This window comes from Trachypithecus francoisi, unplaced genomic scaffold (genome assembly GCF_009764315.1).
Source record: "Trachypithecus francoisi isolate TF-2019V2 unplaced genomic scaffold, Tfra_2.0 Lachesis_group7, whole genome shotgun sequence".
Classification (NCBI taxonomy): Eukaryota; Metazoa; Chordata; class Mammalia; order Primates; family Cercopithecidae; genus Trachypithecus; species Trachypithecus francoisi.
Window position 1 is genome coordinate 93,929,411 of NW_022681472.1, and position 21,714 is coordinate 93,951,124.

A 21,714-nucleotide genomic window follows, 5' to 3' on the forward strand; every position below is an offset into this window, starting at 1 on the left:
TTCAAGCAGTCGTATGGGATATCGTTCCCATTTTCACGACAGAAAACCGAGTCTCCACACAGTGCACCATCCTGGCTGCAAAGCCCACAGAGCCTCTCTGGGCCAAGACCACTTCCTGCGGTTCTGAGTTGCTGACAGCAGAGGGCGCTCCCACTCCACTGAAAGCAGAAAACCGCTGGCTGCCCTGCCTGACCACTCTGAGACCTCGCTGCTGATTGGCACATTCAGTGTGGGAGGGAGACACGTGGTGTCTTTCTTCTCCGTCTTCCTCACATACAATAAACCATTCATATAACATGGGTGCCAGAACTGAGTTAACGTACTGTTTTCCCCAGAAATCAGCTGCAGCCCTTTCTTGCTTTTGATGAGCAGGATGGCCCAGGTGTCCCTGTGGTACTTGATGCCGACAGAGCCTCAGTCCACCCTGCATAAATCCTCCCCACAGCCTCCTGGCCCTCCACCTCCGCCCTCGATCCAATCCATTGCCTCCCCCATTGTCAAAGTGGTCTCCCCATAATCCATTTCTGGACATCCCTCCTTTCCCAGCCCCCCATGGTTCCCAAGGTCTGCAGGATGCACCCGCCTCCTCAGCCTGGCAGCGTGGGACCCTCTGCATCTGTCTTGCTCACTCTCAGCCACAGCAGCAGTGGCACGGCACTGTTCACTGTCACTGAAGCACACTCTTGTCCAAGCCCGCCCCTGGCTTGGCCACAGGATCGCCTCTTTCTAGAAAGCCCACCTTCCATTCTCCTCTCTGCCAACCAACATCTGGAGGCAGCAGAGGGTGGGGGAAGGGCGTGCGCTCTGGGAGAGACATGTGGGTGCTGCTCTTTCCTGTGCTTTGACAAGAGCTCAAACCCCTAGCAATCACAATGGACTCGTTCATTAAATAGGAATATGTAAAGTACCCTTCATTTGTTGTTTTTTGGTTCAAATTTGTGAGATATCATAGGTGAAATTCTGGGTACTTAACAAGTCATTCTTTACCCATGGTAAAGAATGCCATTATGGCCCAGGTACTGTGGTTCACGCCTGTAATCCCAGCACTTTGTGAGGTTGAGGCGGGTAGATCACGAGGTCAGGAGTTTGAGACCAGCCTGGCCAACATAGTGAAACCCTGTCTCTACTAAAACTACAAAAAATTAGCTGGGCCTGCTGGTGGGCACCTGTAGTCCCAGCTACTCTGCAGGCTGAGGGAGAAGAATTGCTTGAACCCGGGAGGCAGAGGTTTCAGTGAGCTGAGATCGCGCCATTGCACTCCAGCCTGGGTAACAGTGTGAGACTCCGTCTCAAGGAAAAAAAAAAGAGGAAGCCATTACCACACAACTCAGATGCTACCTCCCCACGAAGACTTCTATCTCCTGTCTCTCCAGCCCCCTCCAGAAGCGGCTTCTCTTTCTTCTGGAATTCAGTTTCCATCTCATCTCTTCCTCTCTCCTGACATGTAAGCTCTCCTTGTCCTACACTTTGCAACTCTTACCCTCCCCTCTAGGCAGTGAGTTTAAGAGTCAAGGCCTGGATCTGATGTGTCTTCTACCCCCTGCAGAGCCTGGCGTACAGTGATGCTCATGACATGAACAGATGCAGGCACTGTACTGACTGACGTGAACTCAACAGTTCAACAGTGAGCTCCCTGCTGTACTCAGATGACATGATGTGGCCTCAGGAGAGGAAGATGATTGAAACACAGAAGTCTTCAGGCAGCTCCCACCCACCCAATTATGTTCCTGTGCTCACCCAACAAAGGAATCCATGCCCTCACCCTGTGGTCTCCTTGGAAGCGGAAATATGGCATCTTAGGAGCTGAGAGCCACCTTGGCTGCCCCCATCCAGACACATCCAAGCTAATGATGGCCATTCCCAGGGACTTCCACCCAAAGGGCTGCCTTGTCCTCCCAGTGGGAACTCCACCACCACCCTGTTCTAGGAGCAGCACATCCTAAGGTACCTCGGGATGAGTCCTGGAGCTACCCATGGACTTGGTACCTGAGATCTCGAGCTGCCAAGTGGCTGCTCCATAAAGGCAACTGTGTGAAGATGAATGTGGGCATCTCTAGGCACCCAGCACACAGTGGGTACCCAGCAAATACTTATCACAGTCACACCTAGTGCATGACACTGCCAACCCCTCAAGAGCAACACAAATTGGGGGTGAGACTTATTGATGACTTTTTATAAGGCTGAGTTGGGAGCCCAAATGGAAAAGACAGAGGTGCCCATGTCTGCAGGGTGGATTGCAGCTTCAGTCCCTTCAAAACACCAAGTCCCTTTTGTTAATTGCTTAGGGAGCTTCTACCAGGTGCGAAGCCCTGCGCTTGCTCTCATAACTCATCAGATCCTTAGAGCCACTAACTGGGAGAGGCATCACCATCCACCCCTAAATGTCAAATACGGACACGGAGGCCAGCAAGGTCCAAAGCTTATCTAAGGTACCTGCACTGGTGGAGGCCCAGCCAGGGGGACAGCCTAGTTGCTCTGATTCCAAGGCTGGTGCTCTTCCCATTTTGAGGCCCCCTCTTTGCTCTGAGCCAGGGCAGGACACCTGGGGATCCTCAGGACTGGAATGTTTACAGTCACCCAACATTGTCTGGGGGTCACGGTTTTCTAGATGGAAACAGGACCCTCAATGCCCAGTGCTTGGCCCTTTTCATGAGTAGACTCCTCTCTGTGCCTGGCTGGATTCACCTTACAATTTCCTGGACAGCCCACTTGGGCTCTGCCACCTGGACCTCCTCATGCCTCCAAAGCCTTCAATCGCCGCACTGTGCCAGCAGAGACATGATCTGGAAAACCCCCAATTGAAGTGCTGTCTCCCTGCTTTACAGAGAACGCCCTGCCCTGAGTTCTGTTAGAGGTGGCCTCAGTGCTGGACGATGGTGGCTGTCTCTATTAAGGCAGGGCTGAGACACTGTCCCACCCCATGCTGGGCAAAGCCAGGCAGCTGGAAGGGCTTTTTCCAAGGCAAGATGGAAACCTACTTGCTGATGTAAGAAATCAGAGAGGTTCCTGAGAAAATAAACTGTAAGCACCCACCAACAGGAGAGCTGAAAAGGGGCGTTCAGCATCACACAACTCAGGCTCTTCCTTGGACAGGTGGGGAAACAGAGGCACAGAGCGGAGCCAGCTCTTCTGTGAGTCACCTGCACATCAGCAAGGGAGTCGGAGCCAGCACAAAGCTGACCTTCAGAGCTGCGGGCTCATCCTCACCGCTTCTCGGTGTCTGCTTTCCTTTCTCTCTGTCCTCAAACAACATATATAAAGCACATGCTGCCCAGAACCTTTCTAAGCCTTTTGTAAATATTAACTCACGGAATCCTCATCATATCCTTACGAAGTAGATAAAATTACTCTGCAGTGAAGAAACCTGGGACTTGGAGGTTAAATAATGCTGCACAGGTCACACTGCTCGCAGAGTCCCGAGCTGTAATTCAAATGCAGGCTACAGGATCACAGTGCAGGGTTGCTCCAGCCATGGCCGTGTCAGCTGGTGCAGGCTGCAGGGACTCAGAGGCTGATGGGGGCATGGCTGAGGTTACTCCCTGCACCTCACCAGCGGGTGGTCCTCCGTTCCTGAGTTTACCCCAAAGGAGCCCCCTGCAGCAGGTAGAGCTATGACCCGACCAGAAAGGGCCCTGTTGCTGGTTCCTTCCAAATGATTTTTTTGTCTTTCTTTCCCCTACCCTAAGTCCATTCCACACAGTCACCCCTTGTTTGGCTTCACTGATTTTTTTTTTTTTTTTTTTTTTTTTGAGACAGAGTCTCGCTCTGTCGCCCAGGCTGGAGTGCAGTGGCCGGATCCCAACAGGGGAACAGCCACAGAGAGAGCTGACCGGCAAACAAATCTATGGAAACATGTGAAAGCTCTCAAAAGAGGTAAGGGTAAAGGTTTTGCTTATTAAAGTTAAAAATGATTAAAATTTAATATACAAACAAACAGAAATCATGTTTGGGAGCCTGCATTGGGGAACGAGGCCAGTCCCTGCCTCCCTGAATGAAAAGGGACCTTTTGGAAAGCAATGTGAGCGAGACACAGACAGGTTCATTGGCTTTGACCAGTAATTTCACTTCTGGGAAAGCAGCCTAAGGAAATAATCATAAATTGGAAAATAAATCAACAAAGCTGTAAGCTTTAAAATGCCCACCAAAGCTTTTTTTTTTTTTTTTTTTTTTTTTTTTTTTGGGACAGAGTCTTGCTCTGTCCCCCAGGCTGGAGTGCAGTGGCACAATCTCGGCTCACTGCAACCTCCGCCTCCCGGGTTCAAGCGATTCTCCTGCTTCAGTCTCCCGAGTAGCTGGGACTACAGGTGCCCACCACCAAGCTCAGCTAATTTTTGTTATTTTTAGTAGAGACAGGGTTTCACCGTGTTAAGCCAGGGTGGTCTCAATCTCCTGACCTCATGATCTGCCTGCCTGGGCCTCCCAAAGTGCTGGAATTACAGGCATGAGCCACCGCGCCTGGCAGCGTTGTTTTTGAAAGTGAAAAACTGGAAACAATTGTAAATGATCAATACCAGGGGAATGGGTACCTGAATTATGGTTTATTCACGTAACGGAATGCTGTGCAGTCATTTAAAACAAGCTCTAAAAACTCTACAGCAGCATGGAGAAAACACTGCATGTTGGAACAGCAAACAGGAGGCAGCATGGAATACAGGATGATGTGGCCGTGGAGGGACACTCCCCATGCATAAGAATTCCCACAGGAGGCCAGGCGCAGTGGCTCACGCCTGTAATCCTAGCACTTTGGGAGGCCGAGGCGGGTGGATCACGAGGTCAGGAGATCGAGACCATCCTAACTAACACGGTGAAACTCCGTCTCTACTAAAAATACAAAAAATTAGCTGGGCGTGGTGGCAGGTGCCTGTAGTCCCAGCTACTCCAGTGGCTGAGGCAGGAGAATGGCGTGAACCCAGGAGGCGGAGCTTGCAGTGAGCCGAGATCGCGCCACAGCACTCCAGCCCAGGTGACAGAACGACGCTCCGTCTCAAAAAAAAAAAAAAAAGAATGTCCACGGGAAATATGCCTACGTGCCCACTGTAGTTGTGTCAGGATGGCAGGATCACAGGCTGTTTCACTATTTTTCAAATATCTTAAACGTAAATTAAGGGTGAAGAACAAGTTCCTGTGGAACTAGAGAGTCACATCGTGCAGGAAGATAGCATGGGGCAAACCCCGACAAAGCGTCTCAGACATGGGTTAGGCGAGAGGGCCTAGCCCCAGCTCTTGGGACACATTGCTCCAGATCGTAAGGAACTCAGTGAATGGGCCCGGGAAGAGAAACGGAAAATTCAGCAGCAGCTGCGGTTTGGGAAGGTGGAGCTGGGTGGGAGTTGCCGCGCTTGGGCAGCCACCCCCACCACCCCACAGGGGAATCTTGAACCATCAGCGATGCCAGCACATGTGGTGGAATCCAGTCGGAGGTCTCTTCCACCGTTACCTGGCAGCAGTCACGAAGGAGCCTCCACCTAGGCCTCCTCAGATGTGTCGGCTGCATGGCAATCTGCATTTAAGAGCCGGAGTGTGGGCCAGTTCACATTTGGTGACTGTGGCTTAAATGCAGGTCACCAGTGACACTCCTGTCACCACTCATTCTCCCATTTGTTTGAGAGCCAGGGTAACTGAGGAGCAGAGAAGTTATGTAACTTGCCAAGTAAGATACGAGTCCTATGAGGCAGCAATTGGGACTTCGGAGTCCAATCCAGGGCTCTCTTAAAACCTGTCTGGTCTGGAAACCCTAAACTCCGCCTTGGTGCAGAGGATGACAATACCTGCAGGTACTGAGACCACAACCTTCCCGGCACAAGTTACATTTAGGGTGAGAAAGTAACACTGTCTGCACCAGCCCTCACCTGCCACATGCACACACACATGCAAACATACATGTACACACATGTGCACGCATGCACACACAAATGTGTACACACACACACAAGCATACACAGAGCAGATGGTCTCATGCATCGTCTCTTCTATGGAAAGCTGTATTGATCAATGAGCGCAGACTATAAATACCTTTTCTCCTGGAGTTCCCTTTTCACCTCGTTCTCCTTGGAGGCCCTGGGGGAAAAAGAAAGAGCAGTGACCAAACATCTTAATCTGACTTCTCTGTGCTCACCATAGGGGTGTCCATGGAGTAATTGCCTGGCAGCTTCCAGCCCAGGGTGGCAGGGATCGTGATGGTGAGGACCCTGTCTCCCTGTGTAGTCTAAGGCCACAAAGCAGCTGCTGTGTGGTCTGGCCCTGGGCAGCAGAGGCAGGCCACTTCCAGAGTATGACGTGAGTTCCTGGGCTTGTCCCTTGGCTTGGGCTATCCAGGTCCTCATGGCCATAGATTGGGACATAGCCTGGCTCCTGAACTCAAGTGGCCAAGGACAGAAATGTGGCTTCAAAGTCAGTTCACCCCACCACACTATGCCTATGATGCTGCATGACCATGGCTCCCAGGAAGGGTCCCAATGTTGAATCAGAGAATGGCTCCTTAAAGCCAATCACCCCTCCTCCCTTGGGGATAGGGTCACTGTCTGTCCCCACTGCTCATCCTGCCTTCGTCTAGAGCAGCACCCAGACCTTGTGCTGTGGACTCCCTGCCCCTCTGTGTAGAGACTAGGTGAGAATGTTAGCCAGGATGTGGGTTTCTCTGAGTGCAGGATCCAAAACATGATCCCCCTGCTTCCCCCCACTCCATCGTCCATCGTCACTGGATCCTCTTACCACACTTTACTTTATTGACGGTACTCAGCCCTGGACACTGCATTTTCTGCCTCCCCCAGGTAGAATGTAAGCCCCACCAGGGCAGTTCCTTCAATATGATATCCCCAGAGTCTAGAACAGAGCCTGTCACTTGGTAGGCACTAATACACATTTGGTGAATGACTAACTGACACAGTGAGTGACTGTGACAATCCCGCGTTTAGCACAGGAATCTTGTAGGGGTTGTGTCTGAAGGCTACTGCCCTACTCTGAGAAGCAGAAGGCTCAGCAGTGCATGTGCCTGCTCTTCCCAGGTGCACAGATTACACCGTGAGGCACTGGGGCCACCCACATGAGCTGACGAAAGCACAGCTCCTCCCCGGGCAGCAGCCTGCAGGCCAGGCAATGGCACAGGGCAGCACCTGCCGGATGAGCAGGAATGTATCCTATGTAACTATGTGAGCTCCCTGTGGGCTCCACTCCCTTTTCTCTCCTTTCTTGGAGAAGAGACCCTGGGGCATCCTATGGAAAAGATGGTAGAGATAGCAGGTGCCACCCAGGCCTCCTTGTTGATATCAGGAATGATACACACATCTTTGACCTAGAGAGAGTACAGGGCCAAGGCCACAAGATGCTGTCCTAAAGAGTAGAGCATCTGCAGGGCCATCCAGACCTACAGGGTGATTGGACATCCTTGCTGTTTTAATTCCACCTAAATATTTTGGTCACACACACAGAGATCAGAGGTCTTCAATGTCTCCCTGGCAACTGAAGCTGCTTTGTTTGAAAATGACATTTTATACTGCTTCTTTCATTTTTCTATGTTTTAAGACCTGCATGCATTAGGTATTTGTCCTAATGCTCTCCCTCCCCTTGCCCACCAATGTCCGACAGGCCCTGGTGTGTGATGTTCCTCTCCCTGTGTCCATGTGTTTTCATTGTTCAACTCCCATGTATGAGTAAGAACATACAGTGTTTGGTTTTCTGTTCCTGTGTTAGTTTGCTGAGGATGATGGTTTCCAGCTTCATCCATGTCCCTACAAAGGACATGGACTCATCCTTTTTATGGCTGCATAGTATTCCATGCTGTCTATGTCCTACATTTTATTTATCCAGTCTATCACTGATGTGCATTTGGGTTGGTTCCAAGTCTTGGCTATTGTAAATAGCGCTACAATAAACATAGGTGAGCATGTGTCTTTATAGAGAATCAAGAATAGTGTTAGATGTTGGAGAAGCTACTTTGCTCCTTGTACACCATATCTGTTTGTTCACCTCTTTATTCTCTGGACCTACTGAACACATATTGTGTCTGGCACTGTTCCAGGGGCTAAGAATTCAGTAGACTCCATTCTTCTTCCAAGAGTACAGTACTGGACAGGCTGGGGAAAATGAATTCTTTAGATCAAGTGTCAAAAATCCTTGGTGCTAGTTAAAAATGCAGATTCCTGGGATCTACCCTGCTTCTTAATGGGAGAAAGGGGTCCCAATAATATTCATTTAAACCTGTTCTCTGGGTGATTCTTATGTACTGTAACATCTATTAATTTCTGGTCTAAGAAAGGAGATACCAACACTTCACTGGCATCAGTAAGGCTAAACAGCATTATTGTCTAGATGCAGGTGGAGGAACTTGCTAGAACCTGGTCTTTGATTCCTGAAGAAGGGGTAGAACCCCTGCCCTTAAAAGTGCCTTCACTTACAGGAGCTCCGACATGTCCAGGAGGTCCGGGGAGTCCAGGTGGTCCCTGGGGCCCCTGCCGAAGAGCATTCACAGAGAAAAGTTTCAGGGATGGGAAAGAAAGGCCAGTGCAGCCACACAGCTCAGCTAGTCCCATGTTTGGTGACACGAGTTGCTAGCTCACATCCCACCAAGTGCTGCCCATGCTGCTGGCGCAGATCTCGCCAGCAGACACCCCCTCGACCTCTGCTTCCCTTCTCTATTTAGAAGTCATGCCATCTGCTCCTGGTGGAGCCCTGATTCACACCCAGATTCTCTTGACTTCAAGGAACAGCAAAAGGTGTGTGCCTATGAACCACCATGAGGCCAGATGCTACTATTCCATTTCACTCCCCCTGTGCCCCTCGGCCTCCCCATGACCTGGCCTGGATATGTTCACAGCTTCTGAAACATTGCAACTGATTCCTGTGGCTCATCAGTCACACTTTGCCATGGGCTCAGTACAGCCTGGACAAGTCCTGACAAAGAGCTCAGCAGAAGTCTGCAGACCTGGAGGTGCCTCTGCTAACCAGACCATGAAATGCTATTGCCTCTGAACAACTAGTTTGGAAATACCTATTAAAGTCTGCTAAAATAACAACATACAACATACATTCATTCAGCCAAGGGTATCCCAATATATATATATATATATATATATATATACATATTTTTTTTTTTGAGACGGAGTCTCGCGCCCAGGCTGGAGTGCAGTGGCCGGATCTCAGCTCACTGCAAGCTCCGCCTCCCGGGTTTACGCCATTCTCCCGCCTCAGCCTCCCGAGTAGCTGGGACTACAGGCGCCCGCCAAATCGTCCGGCTAGTTTTTTGTATTTTTTAGTAGAGACGGGGTTTCACCGTGTTAGCCAGGATGGTCTCGATCTCCTGACCTCATGATCCGCCCGTCTCGGCCTCCCAAAGTGCTGGGATTACAGGCTTGAGCCACCACGCCCGGCCGGGTATCCCAATTTTTAATCTATCCTACTGCAATAAAAATATAGTAGATAAGGAGAAACACACAAATGTACACATGCATGCATATTCAGTGCTTCATTAATTTTAGTGAAAAACAAATGACATTAGTATAGTCCTTAGGACCATAAATAGGGGAATGTTACCTATTATAATACATCCATATGAATGTTATATATTACAATATATCCATGTATGATTGGATACATCCAATACATCCAATTCTATGCCTTAATTAAGAGAATATGTGGGGCCTATCTGTATTCACATAGAAATATTTCTCTCATCTCTTGTTAAATAACAAAGATAAATGACCAAGTATGATATAAATAAATTTTTATAAAAATTTAGGAAAAATCATTTATGTGTGGATATACACACACAAATGTGCATGCAGTTCTATGAGAAGAGGAGGCAGGGAGCCTATCTGAGCATCTCTTCTGCACCTGAAGCCATTGGCTTTGCACTGGGCCTTGTTCCCTGGGAACATCAGAAGGGCTCAGCTCGCAGCCACACTTACCCGCATGCCGACCTCACCCGGCAGCCCCGGCTCTCCCAGCTCTCCTGGCTCCCCCTGAACAAACAAAACAGCACAAAGTCATAGGCAGTGGGACACAGGCCTAGGTACACCAGTGCAGCCCACAGCCTCCCAGGACCTCTGCTTCCTGCAGCTCAGAACTCATCACAGAAACAAGGTAGCCACCAGTGAGCAGGGCCTGGGCTCCTCTCAGATGCTGTTTCTGTAAGCAAAGAAGCTGACCTTTGCTGCACACAGTATTTTTTTTTCTTTAGAAATAGGGTCTGATTCTGTCTCCCAGGCTGGAGTGCAGTGGCACAATCATAGCTCACACTTTATAACCTCAAAATACTTGGTTCAAGTGATCCTCCTGCCTCAGCTTCCCAAGTAGCCTGGAATACAGGCACACACGACTGCACCAGGTTGCTTTATTTTTTGTAGACAGAGTCTCACTTTGTTGCCTACGCTGGTCTTGAACTCCTAACCTCAAGCGATCCTCCTGCCTCGGACTCCTACAGAGTTGGAATTATAGGTGTGAGCCACCATGCCCAGCCACACAGTATTATCTCCACTCCCACTCACTCCTGTGGCTGCGAGTCAACAAAACTAACTTTGGAGAGAGCAGGGGAAAAGTGTAAAAACTGGCGCCACCCTGACGGTTGTCTTCATGGAAAGGATGTTGGCCACCTAGAGTGGAGTGAGAAGAGAGTCTACGGTCCATGGAACTCTCCTTTCTCCCTTGTCTCCAGGATCTTAGACCACCTGTCCCAAAGGGCTGCCCGCTGTGGACCTCAGCACTGCTCACAAGACAGGTTCCCTCTCTGAGACCTGATTTTATGTGGCTGGACATGGCGAAGGGATCAGAGAGGTGAAGAATACAATGTCCACTTGGATTCTTGGTGGAGAGGAGACTTACCCACTGGGGCTGAGATCACTTTGAGCTTGGGTTGCTGGAAGATGTTGCAGCTCAGAGGCAGGTGAGATGAAGAGGTGGGGTTGGAGGTAATGATCAGAGGAAAGCTGGCTTGCCATATAGGGTGTGGGGTGCTGCTTGGGTCTCACTCTGACTCCTCTAGCTACAAGCTGGGGTCTTAAGCAAATCCATTGCCTCGCTGGGGCCAGTTCCAAGTCTAGGCATGGGGGATAACAAGGCTGCCTTGCAGAACTATGTGTTAACTAAATGAAAAATCATTTCCAAGGACAGGCAGGCAATACCCGGGGGCAAAGCTGCTGCTGGTCTTATCACAGCTATTAGGCTGAGCTCCTGGGACTGCGAGGATCCTGATACAAATAAGTCCCTGCTCAAGCCTGGCCCTGGCAATGCCACCCCACTTGAGGAGAATGGGGTTCTGACCAGGAGGTTAGCAGCCCAGTACTGCCTTGTGAGCCAGGGCAGACGGAACAGAACTTACTCTCATGCCTTTGCTGCCGTCTCTCCCAGGGGGGCCAGGCAGGCCCAGGGAACCCTAGAGCCGAAAAAAGAGAATAGCAATTTGTAAAGAATAACTGAGACAGGCTCTCAGAATGCTAGTGCAGTGCAGAACGTGCCAGGAAGGGAAGGAAATTGTGGCCAAGACTGCTACTCAAAAACTGATCCACAAGCCTGCAGCATGGGCATCACTTGGGAGAGTATAAAATGCAGATTCCCAGGTTTCACCTCAGATCTACATCAGGGTCCATGTTGTAGCCACATACTCAGGAGATCTGTATGCACCTGATATGGGAGTAAGCAGCTCTCGTCCACAGTCCTTCACTAGCTGGAGGTGCGGCCCTTCCTCGCTCTGGGCTTGGTGTGATACGTGTAAAGTAGAGGTTTGGGCTGCAGCGGGGCTCTCAACCTTGGCATCATAGACATCCAACTGGATAAGACTTTGCAATGGGGCTGAGCTGTGCACTGTAGGATGCTCGGCTGCCACCTTAAATGCCAGCAGCAGCCTCCAGGGGTGACAACCAAAAATGTCTTCAGATATTACCAAACGTCTCCTGGTTGGGAACCACTGGGCTAGAAAAGGTATTCAACTTGTTGTAATTTTAGCTGGGACAAACTTCTTTCTAAGGGATCTCATGCAGACACACATGACATGAATAAACATGGAGCAGCCGTGGGAAGTCCAGGGCTAGACCAGCTCCTCACCCCACTTTCTACTCCACACACTTCCTGGAGAAGGCTTGGGGAGGGAATTTAGAAACAGGTAACTCAAGCACCTCTAAGCTCCCGACCAGCTCCAACATCACTTGGTGCCAATCAAAGGATCCTGCCTGAGACCTCCCACCCAGCTCCTGGCTCTCCATCAGTGTCTTTGTGGCACTGAGAAAGGCTGCGCCTCTCTCTGGGCTGTTTCCATCTATACAGTGAGGGTTCTGGGTATTCAGTGGATGAATGAACAGATGAATCTCTATGTAAAGTGTATAAAACACTACGTGCCAAAGTATATTTCTACATATGTCATCTGATTTACTCATCATAATCCTATGAGATATGTATTATTTTCTCAAAGCATATCAGATATTTCTAGATTTTATCTACAAACATGCATGCACACACATGCTTTTAAGATTTCTATGAAATGCCTTCCATGACCTCAACATTCTTTCTAATATAAGTCAGTGTGATATTGAAGAGGAAGACTGACATGACAGATGTCTCTGATCATGGCATGAGACAGATATGAATTCATCTCAACTCTAGACCTTCCTGGCTGTGAGACCTTTTTTCTTTTTTTGAGACATGGTCTTGTTCTTTCACTCAAACTGGAGTACAGTGACATGAACCCGGCTCATGCAGCCTTGTCCTCCTGGGCTGAAGCGATCCTCCCACCTCAGCCTCCTGTGTAGCTGGGACTACATGCACACAATCACATCTGGTTAATTTTTGTATTTTTTTGTACAGACAGGGTTTCACAATGTTTCCCAGGCAGGCTTCGAACTCCTGAGCTCAGGCAATCCACCTCCTTAGCCTCCCAAAGTGCTGGAATTACAGGGGTGAGCCACTGTGCCTGGCCCTGGCTGTGAGACCTTAAACACACCCTGGAAGCCTCAGGGTCCCACTGACCTCAGGTGTGAAGTGTGGATACTGTTACCACCAGCAGGATGGCTGCAAGGTGAGGCAAGGTTTGGTAAATGAAAGTGCACACATTCTGCTGTGGGGACAGAATTGAGTTTCCTGCTGTCTGTTCTCCCAGTGACCCGGGCCCATGATGACAGAGGGATCGAATGGAAGCACCACACCAGCGCACCTGTGGCCTGGGAAAGAACACCTTCACCAGCTGCTGTGGGCACCATAAGCCTCTGGGGACAGCCACACGGATTTGCTCCGCTGCCCTTATGTGACCATTCAACAGTGGAGACAAAGGGACTATGCACAGACACAACACTGATTTGCTTGTAAGTTGCCTGTGGTTCTCAGGCTTGGGACCAGGAGGGTCTAATCCTGGGCCCTGAGGGGTAGTACCTTCATGTGGGTCGGGCCTGGCAGAGGGGATGTCTCCAGCAAGGAGGCCTAGCGAGGAGTCATTCATGGACAGGGCAGGCTGAACACCACTCGTCCGACCCTCGCTTAGAGGAGGGTGAGTACTTTGGGGCAAATTCCTTACTCTCTGAATCTCAGTTTAGTTTTATTTTCTATAAAATGGGGACAATCATGGTGTATTAGGGTTCTCTAGAGGAACAGAACTAATGGAATACATTATATATATATATTTTTTTTTTTCCAAAAGGGAGTTTATTAACTAACAATAACAAGATCACAAGGTCCCACAATAGGCCATCTGCAGGCTGAGGAGCAAGGAGAGCCAGTCCGGGTTCCAAAACTGAGGAACCTGGAGTTCAATGTTCCAGGGCAGGGAGTACCCAGCATGGGAGAAAGGTGGAGGCTAGGAGGCTGGGCTTGTCTCTCCTTCCACATTTTTCTGCCTGCTTATATTCTAGTTGTGCTGGCAGCTGATTAGACAGTGACCACCTAGAATAAGGGTGGGTCTGTCTTTCCCAGCCCACTGACTCAAATGTGAATCTCCTTTGGCAACACCCTCACACATACACCCAGGAACAATACTTTGCATCCTTCAATCCAATCAAGTTGACACTCAGTATTAACCATCAGACACAGCCACTGTGAAAAGCTGTTACAAGTATTAAAGTCCTCCCAGGTGCTTCATAGATCATTACCAAAGCCTCCTCTAGATGAGAACAATTTGATTTGCAGTCACCAGGCTTTATGGTAGCAGGAAGGTTGGGGGATTCTTTGATCAAACAACTTTGTGAAAAAAAATGCAGAGTTAAACCAAGCGAAGCAAGTTCCTTTACAGTGGGTTTTCTTGAAGGCTTACTTATGCCCTTGTTGATGATTCTCCATGAGGCCCTGGCCTACCAGACCCTTTTCAAATGCATGAAAGGACCTGCCATGGCTCAGAGCCCAGAGCCCATGCAGGGAGAGGGGCTGCTGCTTCTCAGAGCCTCATCTCGGGTAAAACTGGGTCCAAGACAAAATGAATAAGGGCTGTTTAGGATTCTTAAACTTGTGATGGAGACCAGGCTGCCATTGCTTTCATTTCAGCAGAGGGTTTGAAGACGTTAGTTAGAGAATCAACCTTATTTCTAGGGTTAAAAGAGGAAATAGTGAGACAGTCTCATATTGGCAAGTGTTGTATTTAGGGGTGATTTTTGGAAGGCGGGAGACACTCTAATTACAGTATGCCTGTCCATCCTTGGCTGGATACAAAGGGGGAGGTGCATGGTTTGGGAATATTTCATAAGAGAAAGCATTGTTCAATTGGAAGGATAGGGGATTTTTGTCATCAGTTGTTTCTGGGAAAATAGGGGCCAGTGGGTTGCTTTTGTGGGTTAAACTATCACAAGCATCTTCCTTGGGAGATGCTGTCATGGCAGGTGCTTTCTCAGCCTTCAGTTACATGTCGGAAAAATGAGGAGCCACCTTCCCCTCCACTTCCCCATTTGGCTGTTCTGGAATTTAAATTTTAAAATCTGAGATTGAAAGAGGTAACCAGTACAGGAGGAGGTGATTTCTACCCGATTAAACACACATGCATGTTTAATAATAGCAGAACCAACAGTCCAAGTAAAGTAATATTAATCATAGTGTATTAATGTGATAGTACAGATGTTGCTGGGGATAGTTTATCTAGTTCTACAAGGCGCCAGGCACTGAGCACTTTACATCCATCACTGCATTCAACACCTCCCCACAACAGTTCTAGGAAAGAGACAGAATCATCATCTCCATTTCAGTGTTTATAAAACAAAAGCACAGACAGCTGATTAGCTCTAATCTAATCAGTTGATTAGAGCTGATTAGATTGGATTTATTCTGCCCAAAGTTACAGTGCTTGTGGAAGAGCCAGACTCCAGACCCTAGAGCGTGCTTCCGAACGTCTTCACAACACTTAATGGTGTCCGAACTCACATCAGTTCCCTGGTTGCTTGGCAGCCCTATAAGCTAAGTGTTGCTATCCTCACCCTACATTCAGGCACACTGGGGCACAGGGCAGGCGCATGACTTTCTCATGGCTACTGGGGAGTCTACATGGCAGAGTGAGGCAGGTTGGGGTAGTTCACACTTGAGCATCCAGCCGTAGCTCTCCCTCTCCAGGGATCCTGACCTTCCTCTTCAGACTCCACCAGCCCTGCTCCCCTGGGAATACTGGAATGAAGACTCATTTGACTGCCTCACAGGTGGAGAAGCTCTGCGTGGAGCCAGGAGATGGTGGTGAGCAATAGAGTGGGCTCAGCTCCCCACACAGCCTGTGTCTCCAAGATCCATGCTCTGACCTCTACCTGCCTCCTGCACTAACCTGGACAAATGGTGTGCCCATTTCCTGATGGCAGGGTCACCAGTCCATGAGCCATGTCCCTACAACCCTAGGAATCACTTATAGATTTTCCAATAGCAGGGAGCATCACAAAAGGATGAGGACTTCCTCTGAGGGCATGTGCTAGACAGTGCATCCTTCCAGAATCACGCCTCTGGGGGTGACTCGCCTGAGGTGTTGGTTACCCACTTACAATGGCAGGTCCTCAAATGACCAGTCTGTCTTCTGGCTCTGGTGCGTTGGGAAACCCTGCAGCTGAATGCAGAGGGAGGGATGTCTTGATGGGATGGGCTCCTGCCTCAGGAATAAAGTAGGGGGCAGCAGGACACCTTGGCCTCTCCTCCCAGTTGCCAGTTTTCTAGCCTTGTTGGTTCTTTCAAATAGATAGATGCCCAGTAGATATCTGTGTGAATTTTTCTCATCCACAAGATAGGAGCTCTGTGAGATGCAGAGCAGGACTTAATCACTTCTGCACTTTCAGTGTCTGGCTTGACATAGTGTCCACACTGCCCCATAGGCTTCAATTCTTTCAAGAGCCCTGTGGGCTTGTAAGGGAATGGAAGACAAAATCAGTCTTGTGTAAGCCCCAGAGACAAAGTGAACAGCAGGTACGGTAGAGAGGTAATGGTCCTTCGAGCCAGTGAGCCACAGCTTCACACTGTCCACCCCCCACCCTCCCTGCCTCCCCATCACTAAGTACTGATGACTTTGGCCAAATTGGCGAAATGCTCTGAGTCTCAGTCTTCATCTGTAAATAGAGATGGTCATCCTAGCTCCAGAATTGGTGCTTCCCAAGGACATGGAAAACTAGGCATGTTGGTTTTAGATGGCTAAGGTAGTAGAAGAAAGTCCTTTCTACTTTGTTCAGGGATGTGGCCACCCTTACTGTGTATTCTAAGAACAGAACTAGAGGTCTCTGTAGAAGGCAATATGTTCTGAGTCAGAGATGGTAACATCTCTTTTTGAATCTTTTTTTACATGCTTAAGATAACCAAGTCAGCACTGCAAATACATAGATTTTAAGAAATGTCCACCCTGAAGTCATCCTGAGATCCAAGCACTTTACTTGAATGATTTCTGCCCTATGAAAACTTTGCTCCAAGAGAAACTCAACCTAACCCAAATATTTCATTAGTATTAATATTAGTATCACTGATTCTTTTTCTGTTAATTTTTTTTATTATAATACTTTAAGTTCTAAGGTACATGTGCACAATGTGCCGGTTTGTTACATATGTATACATGTGCCATGTTGGGGTGCTGTACCCATTAGCTTGTCATTTACATAAGGTATATCTCCTAATGCTATCCCTTCCCCCATTCCCTCCCCACAATAGGCCCCAGTGTGTGATGTTCCCCTTCCTGTGTCCAAGTGATCTCATTGTTCAATTCCCACCTATGAGTGAGAACATGCAGTGTTTGGTTTTCTGTTCTTGTGATAGTTTGCTGAGAATGATGGTTTCCAGCTGCATCCATGTCCCTACAAAGGACACAGATTCATCCTTTGTTATGGCTACATAGTATTCCATAGTATATATGTGCCACATTTTCTTAATCCAGTCTGTCACTGATGGATATTTGGGTTGATTCCAAGTCTTTTCTATTGTGAATAGTGCTGACATAAACATACATGTGCATGTGTCTTTATAGCAGCATGATTTATAATCCTTTGGGTATATACCCAGTAGTGGGATGGCAGGGTCAAATGACATTTCTAGTTCTAGATCCTTGAAGAATCGCCACACTGTTTTCCACAATGGTTGAACTAGTTTACCATCCCACCAACAGTGTAAAAGCGTTCCTATTTTTTCACATCCTCTCCAGCACCTGCTGTTTCCTGATTTTTTAATGATTGCGATTCTAACTGGTGTGAGATGGTATCTCATTGTGGTTTTGATTTGCATTTCTCTGATGGCAAGTGATGATGAGCATTTTTTCATGTGTCTGTTGGCTGTATGAATGTCTTCTTTTGAGAAGTGTCTGTCCATATACTTTGCCCACTTTTTGATGGGGTTGTTTGCTTTTTTCTTGTAAATTTGTTTGAGTTCTTTGTAGGTTCTGGATATTAGCCCTTTGTCAGATGAGTAGATTGCAAAAATTTCCTCCCATTCTGTAGGCTGCCTGTTCACTCTGATGGTAGTTTCTTTTGCTGTGAGAAGCTCTGTAGTTTAATTAGATCCCATTTGTCAATTTTGCTTTTGGTGTTTTAGACATGAAGTCCTTGCCCATGCCTATGTCCTGAATGGTATCACCTAGGTTTTCTTCTAGGATTTTCATGGTTTTAGATCTAACATTTAAGTCTTTAATCCATCTTGGATTAATTTTCATATAAGGAGTAAGGAAAGGATCCAGTTTCAGCTTTCTACTTATGGCTAGCCAATTTTCCCAGCACCATTTATTAAATAGGGAATCCTTTCCCCATTTCTCGTTTTTGTCAGGTTTGTCAAAGATCAGATGGCTGTAGATGTGTGGTATTATTTCTGAGGACTCTGTTCTGTTCCATTGGTCTATATCTCTGTTTTGGTACCAGTACCATGCTGTTTTGGTTACTGTAGCCTTGTAGTATAGCTTGAAGTCAGGTAGCGTGATGTCTCCAGCTTTGTTCTTTTGGCTTAGGATTGTCTTGGCAATGCGGGGTCTTTTTTGGTTCCATATGAACTTTAAAGCAGTTTTTTCCAATTCTGTGAAGAAAGTCACTGGTAGCTTAATGGGGATGGCAGTGAATCTATAAATTACCTTGGGCAGTATGGCCATTTTCACAATATTGATTCTTCCTATCCATGAGCATGGTATGTTCTTCCATTTGTTTGTGTCCTCTTTTATTTCACTGATCAGTGGTTTTTAGTTCTCCTTGAAGAGGTCCTTTACATCCCTTGTAAGTTGGATTTCTAGGTATTTTATTCTCTTTGAAGCAATTGTGAATAGGAGTTCATTCATGATTTGGCTCTCTGTTTGTCTGTTACTGGTGTATAAGAATGCTTGTGATTTTTGCACATTGATTTTTGTATCCTGAGACTTTGCTGAAGTTGCTTATCAGGTTAAGGAGATTTTGGGCTAAGACAATGGGGTTTTCTAAATATACAATCATGTCATCTGCAAACAGGGACAATTTGACTTCTTCTTTTCCTAACTGAATACCCTTGATTTCTTTCTCTTGCCTGATTGCCCTAGCCAGAACTTCCAACACTATGTTGAATAGGAGGGATGAGGGGGCATCTCTGTCTTGTGCCAGTTTTCAAAGGGAATGCTTCCAGTTTTTGCCCATTCAGTATGATACTGGCTGTGGGTTTGTCATAAATAGCCCTTATTATTTTGAGATACATTCCATCAATACCGATTTTATTGAGAGTTTTTAGCATGAAGGACTGTTGAATTTTGTCAAAGGCCTTTTCTGCATCTATTGACCTTATCATGTGGTTTTTGTCTTTGGTTCTGTTTATATGCTGGATTATGCTTATTGATTTGCATATGTTGAACCAACCTTGCCAGGGATGAAGCACACTTGATCATGGTGGATAAGCTTTTTGATGTGCTGCTGGATTCGGTTTGCCAGTATTTTATTGAGGATTTTTGCATCAGTGTTCATCAGGGATATTGGTTTAAAATTCTTTTTTTGTTGTGTCTCTGCCAGGCTTTGGTATCAGGATGATGTTGGCCTGATAAAATGAGTTAGGGAGGATTCCCTCTTTTTCTATTCATTGAAATAGTTTCAGAAGGAATGGTACCAGCTTCTCCGTGTGCCTCTGGTAGAATTCGGCTGTGAATCCGTCTGGCCCTGGACTTTTTTTGGTTGGTAGGCTATTAATTATTGCCTCAATTTCAGAGCCTGCTCTTGGTCTATTCAGGGATTCAACTTCTTCCTGGTTTAGTTTTGGGAGGGTGTATGTGTCCAGGAATTTATCCATTTCTTCTAGGTTTTCTAGTTTATTTGTGTAGAGGTGTTTATAGTATTCCCTGATGGTAGTTTGTATTTCTGTGGGGACAGTGGTGATATCCCCTTTATCATTTTTATTGCATCTATTTGATTCTTCTCTCTTTTCTTCTTTATTAGTCTTGCTAGCAGTCTATCAATTTTGTTGATCTTTTCAAAAAACCAGCTCCTGGATTCATTGATTTTTTGAAGGGTTTTTTGTGTCTCTATCTCCTTCAGTTCTGCTCTGATCTTAGTTATTTCTTGCCTTCTGCTAGCTTTTGAATGTGTTTGCTCTTGCTTCTCTAGCTCTTTTAATTGTGATGTTAGGAATGAAGGAAAAAATGTTAAGGGCAGCCAGAGAGAAAGGTCAGGTTACCCACAAAGGGAAGCCCATCAGACTAACAGCAGATCTCTCGGTAGAAACTCTACAAGCCAGAAGAGAGTGGGGGGCCAATATTCAACATTCTTAAAGAAAAGAATTTTCAACCCAGAATTTCATATCCAGCCAAACTAAGTTTCATACGTGAAGGAGAAATAAAATCCTCTACAGACAAGCAAATGCTTAGAGATTTTGTCACCACCAGGCCTGCCCCTACAAGAGAGCCTGAAGGAAGCGCTAAACATGGAAAGGAACAACCGGTACCAGCCATTGCAAAAACATGCCAAAATGTAAAGTCCATCGATGCTATGAAGAAACTGCATCAACTAACGAGCAAAATAACCAGCTAATATCATAATGACAAGATCAAGTTCACATATAACAATATTAACCTTAAATGTAAATGGATGAAATGGTCCAATTAAAAGACACAGAGTGGCAAATTGGATAAAGAGTCAAGACACATCAATTTGCTGTATTCAGGAGACCCAACTCACATGCAGAGACATACATAGGCTCAAAATAAAGGGATGGAGGAAGATCTACCAAGCAAATGGAAAAAAAAAAAAAAAAGCAGGGGTTGCAATCCTCTTCTCTGATAAAACAGACTTTAAACCATCAAAGATCAAAAGAGACAAAGAAGGCCATTACATAATGGTAATGGGATCAATTCAACAGGAAGAGCTAACTATCCTAAATATATATGCACCCAATACAGGTGCACCCAGATTCATAAAGCAAGTCCTTAGAGACTTACAAAGAGACTTAGACTCCCAAACAATAATAATGGGAGACTTTAACACTCCACTGTCAACACTGGACAGATCAACGAGACAGAAAGTTAATAAGGATATCCAGAACTTGAACTCAATTCTGCACCAAGCGGACCTAATAGACATCTACAGAACTCTCCATCCCAAATCAACAGATTATACATTCTTCTCAGCACCACATCGCACTTATTCCAAAATTGACCACATAGTTGGAAGTAAAGCACTCCTCAGCAAATGTGAAAGAACAGAAATTATAACAAACTGTCTCTCAGACCACAGTGCAATCAAACTAGAACTCAGGACTAAGAAACTCAATCAAAACCACTCAACTACACGGAAACTGAACAACCTGCTCCTGAATGACTACTGGGTACATAACAAAATGAAGGCAGAAATAAAGATATTCTTTGAAACCACTGATTCTTAACATTACAAAACGCCCTCATCATACCCTTGTGATAGACCTTCCAAAATCCCTCAGCTGGACTCACCATCAGCTGCCCATAGCAGCTTTGAAAACAGAAAGTTAGGCCAGGTGCAGTGGCTCAGGCTTGTAATCCTAGCACTTTGGGAGGCCGTGGCGGGCGGATCATGAGGTCAGGAGTTCGAGACCAGCCTGGCCAACACAGTGAAACCTCATCTCTACTAAAAATTCAAAAATTAGCTGGATGTGCCTGTAATCCCAGCTACTTGGGAGGCCGAGGCAGGAGAATCACTTGAACCCAGGAGGCAGGGGTTGCAGTGAACCAAGATCACACCACTGTACTCCAGCCTGGGTGACAGAGCTAGATACCATCTCAAAAAAATAAAATAAAATAAAAAATAAAAAAAAGAAAAGAAAGAAAAGAGAAAGCTATAGCTCTGGGCTGCCTATTTATCTTCCACCAGGAAAGTCATTTAACTTCTATGAGCCTCTCATCATTTC

The 21,714-nt window shown here is 46.9% G+C and overlaps 1 protein-coding gene across 1 annotated transcript in view; it reads right to left on the bottom strand.

The window, feature by feature from the left end:
• Positions 1-21,714, bottom strand: part of COL22A1 (collagen type XXII alpha 1 chain) — a 336,220-nt gene that overhangs the window by 189,027 nt on the left and 125,479 nt on the right. The window contains exons 13-16 of the mRNA XM_033202916.1: positions 11,312-11,365; positions 9,903-9,956; positions 8,394-8,447; positions 6,013-6,057 (exon numbers count right to left, since the gene is read on the bottom strand). Of these exons, the coding sequence (XP_033058807.1) occupies positions 6,013-6,057; positions 8,394-8,447; positions 9,903-9,956; positions 11,312-11,365 (207 nt within the window). The remainder of the gene's footprint in view (positions 1-6,012; positions 6,058-8,393; positions 8,448-9,902; positions 9,957-11,311; positions 11,366-21,714) is intronic.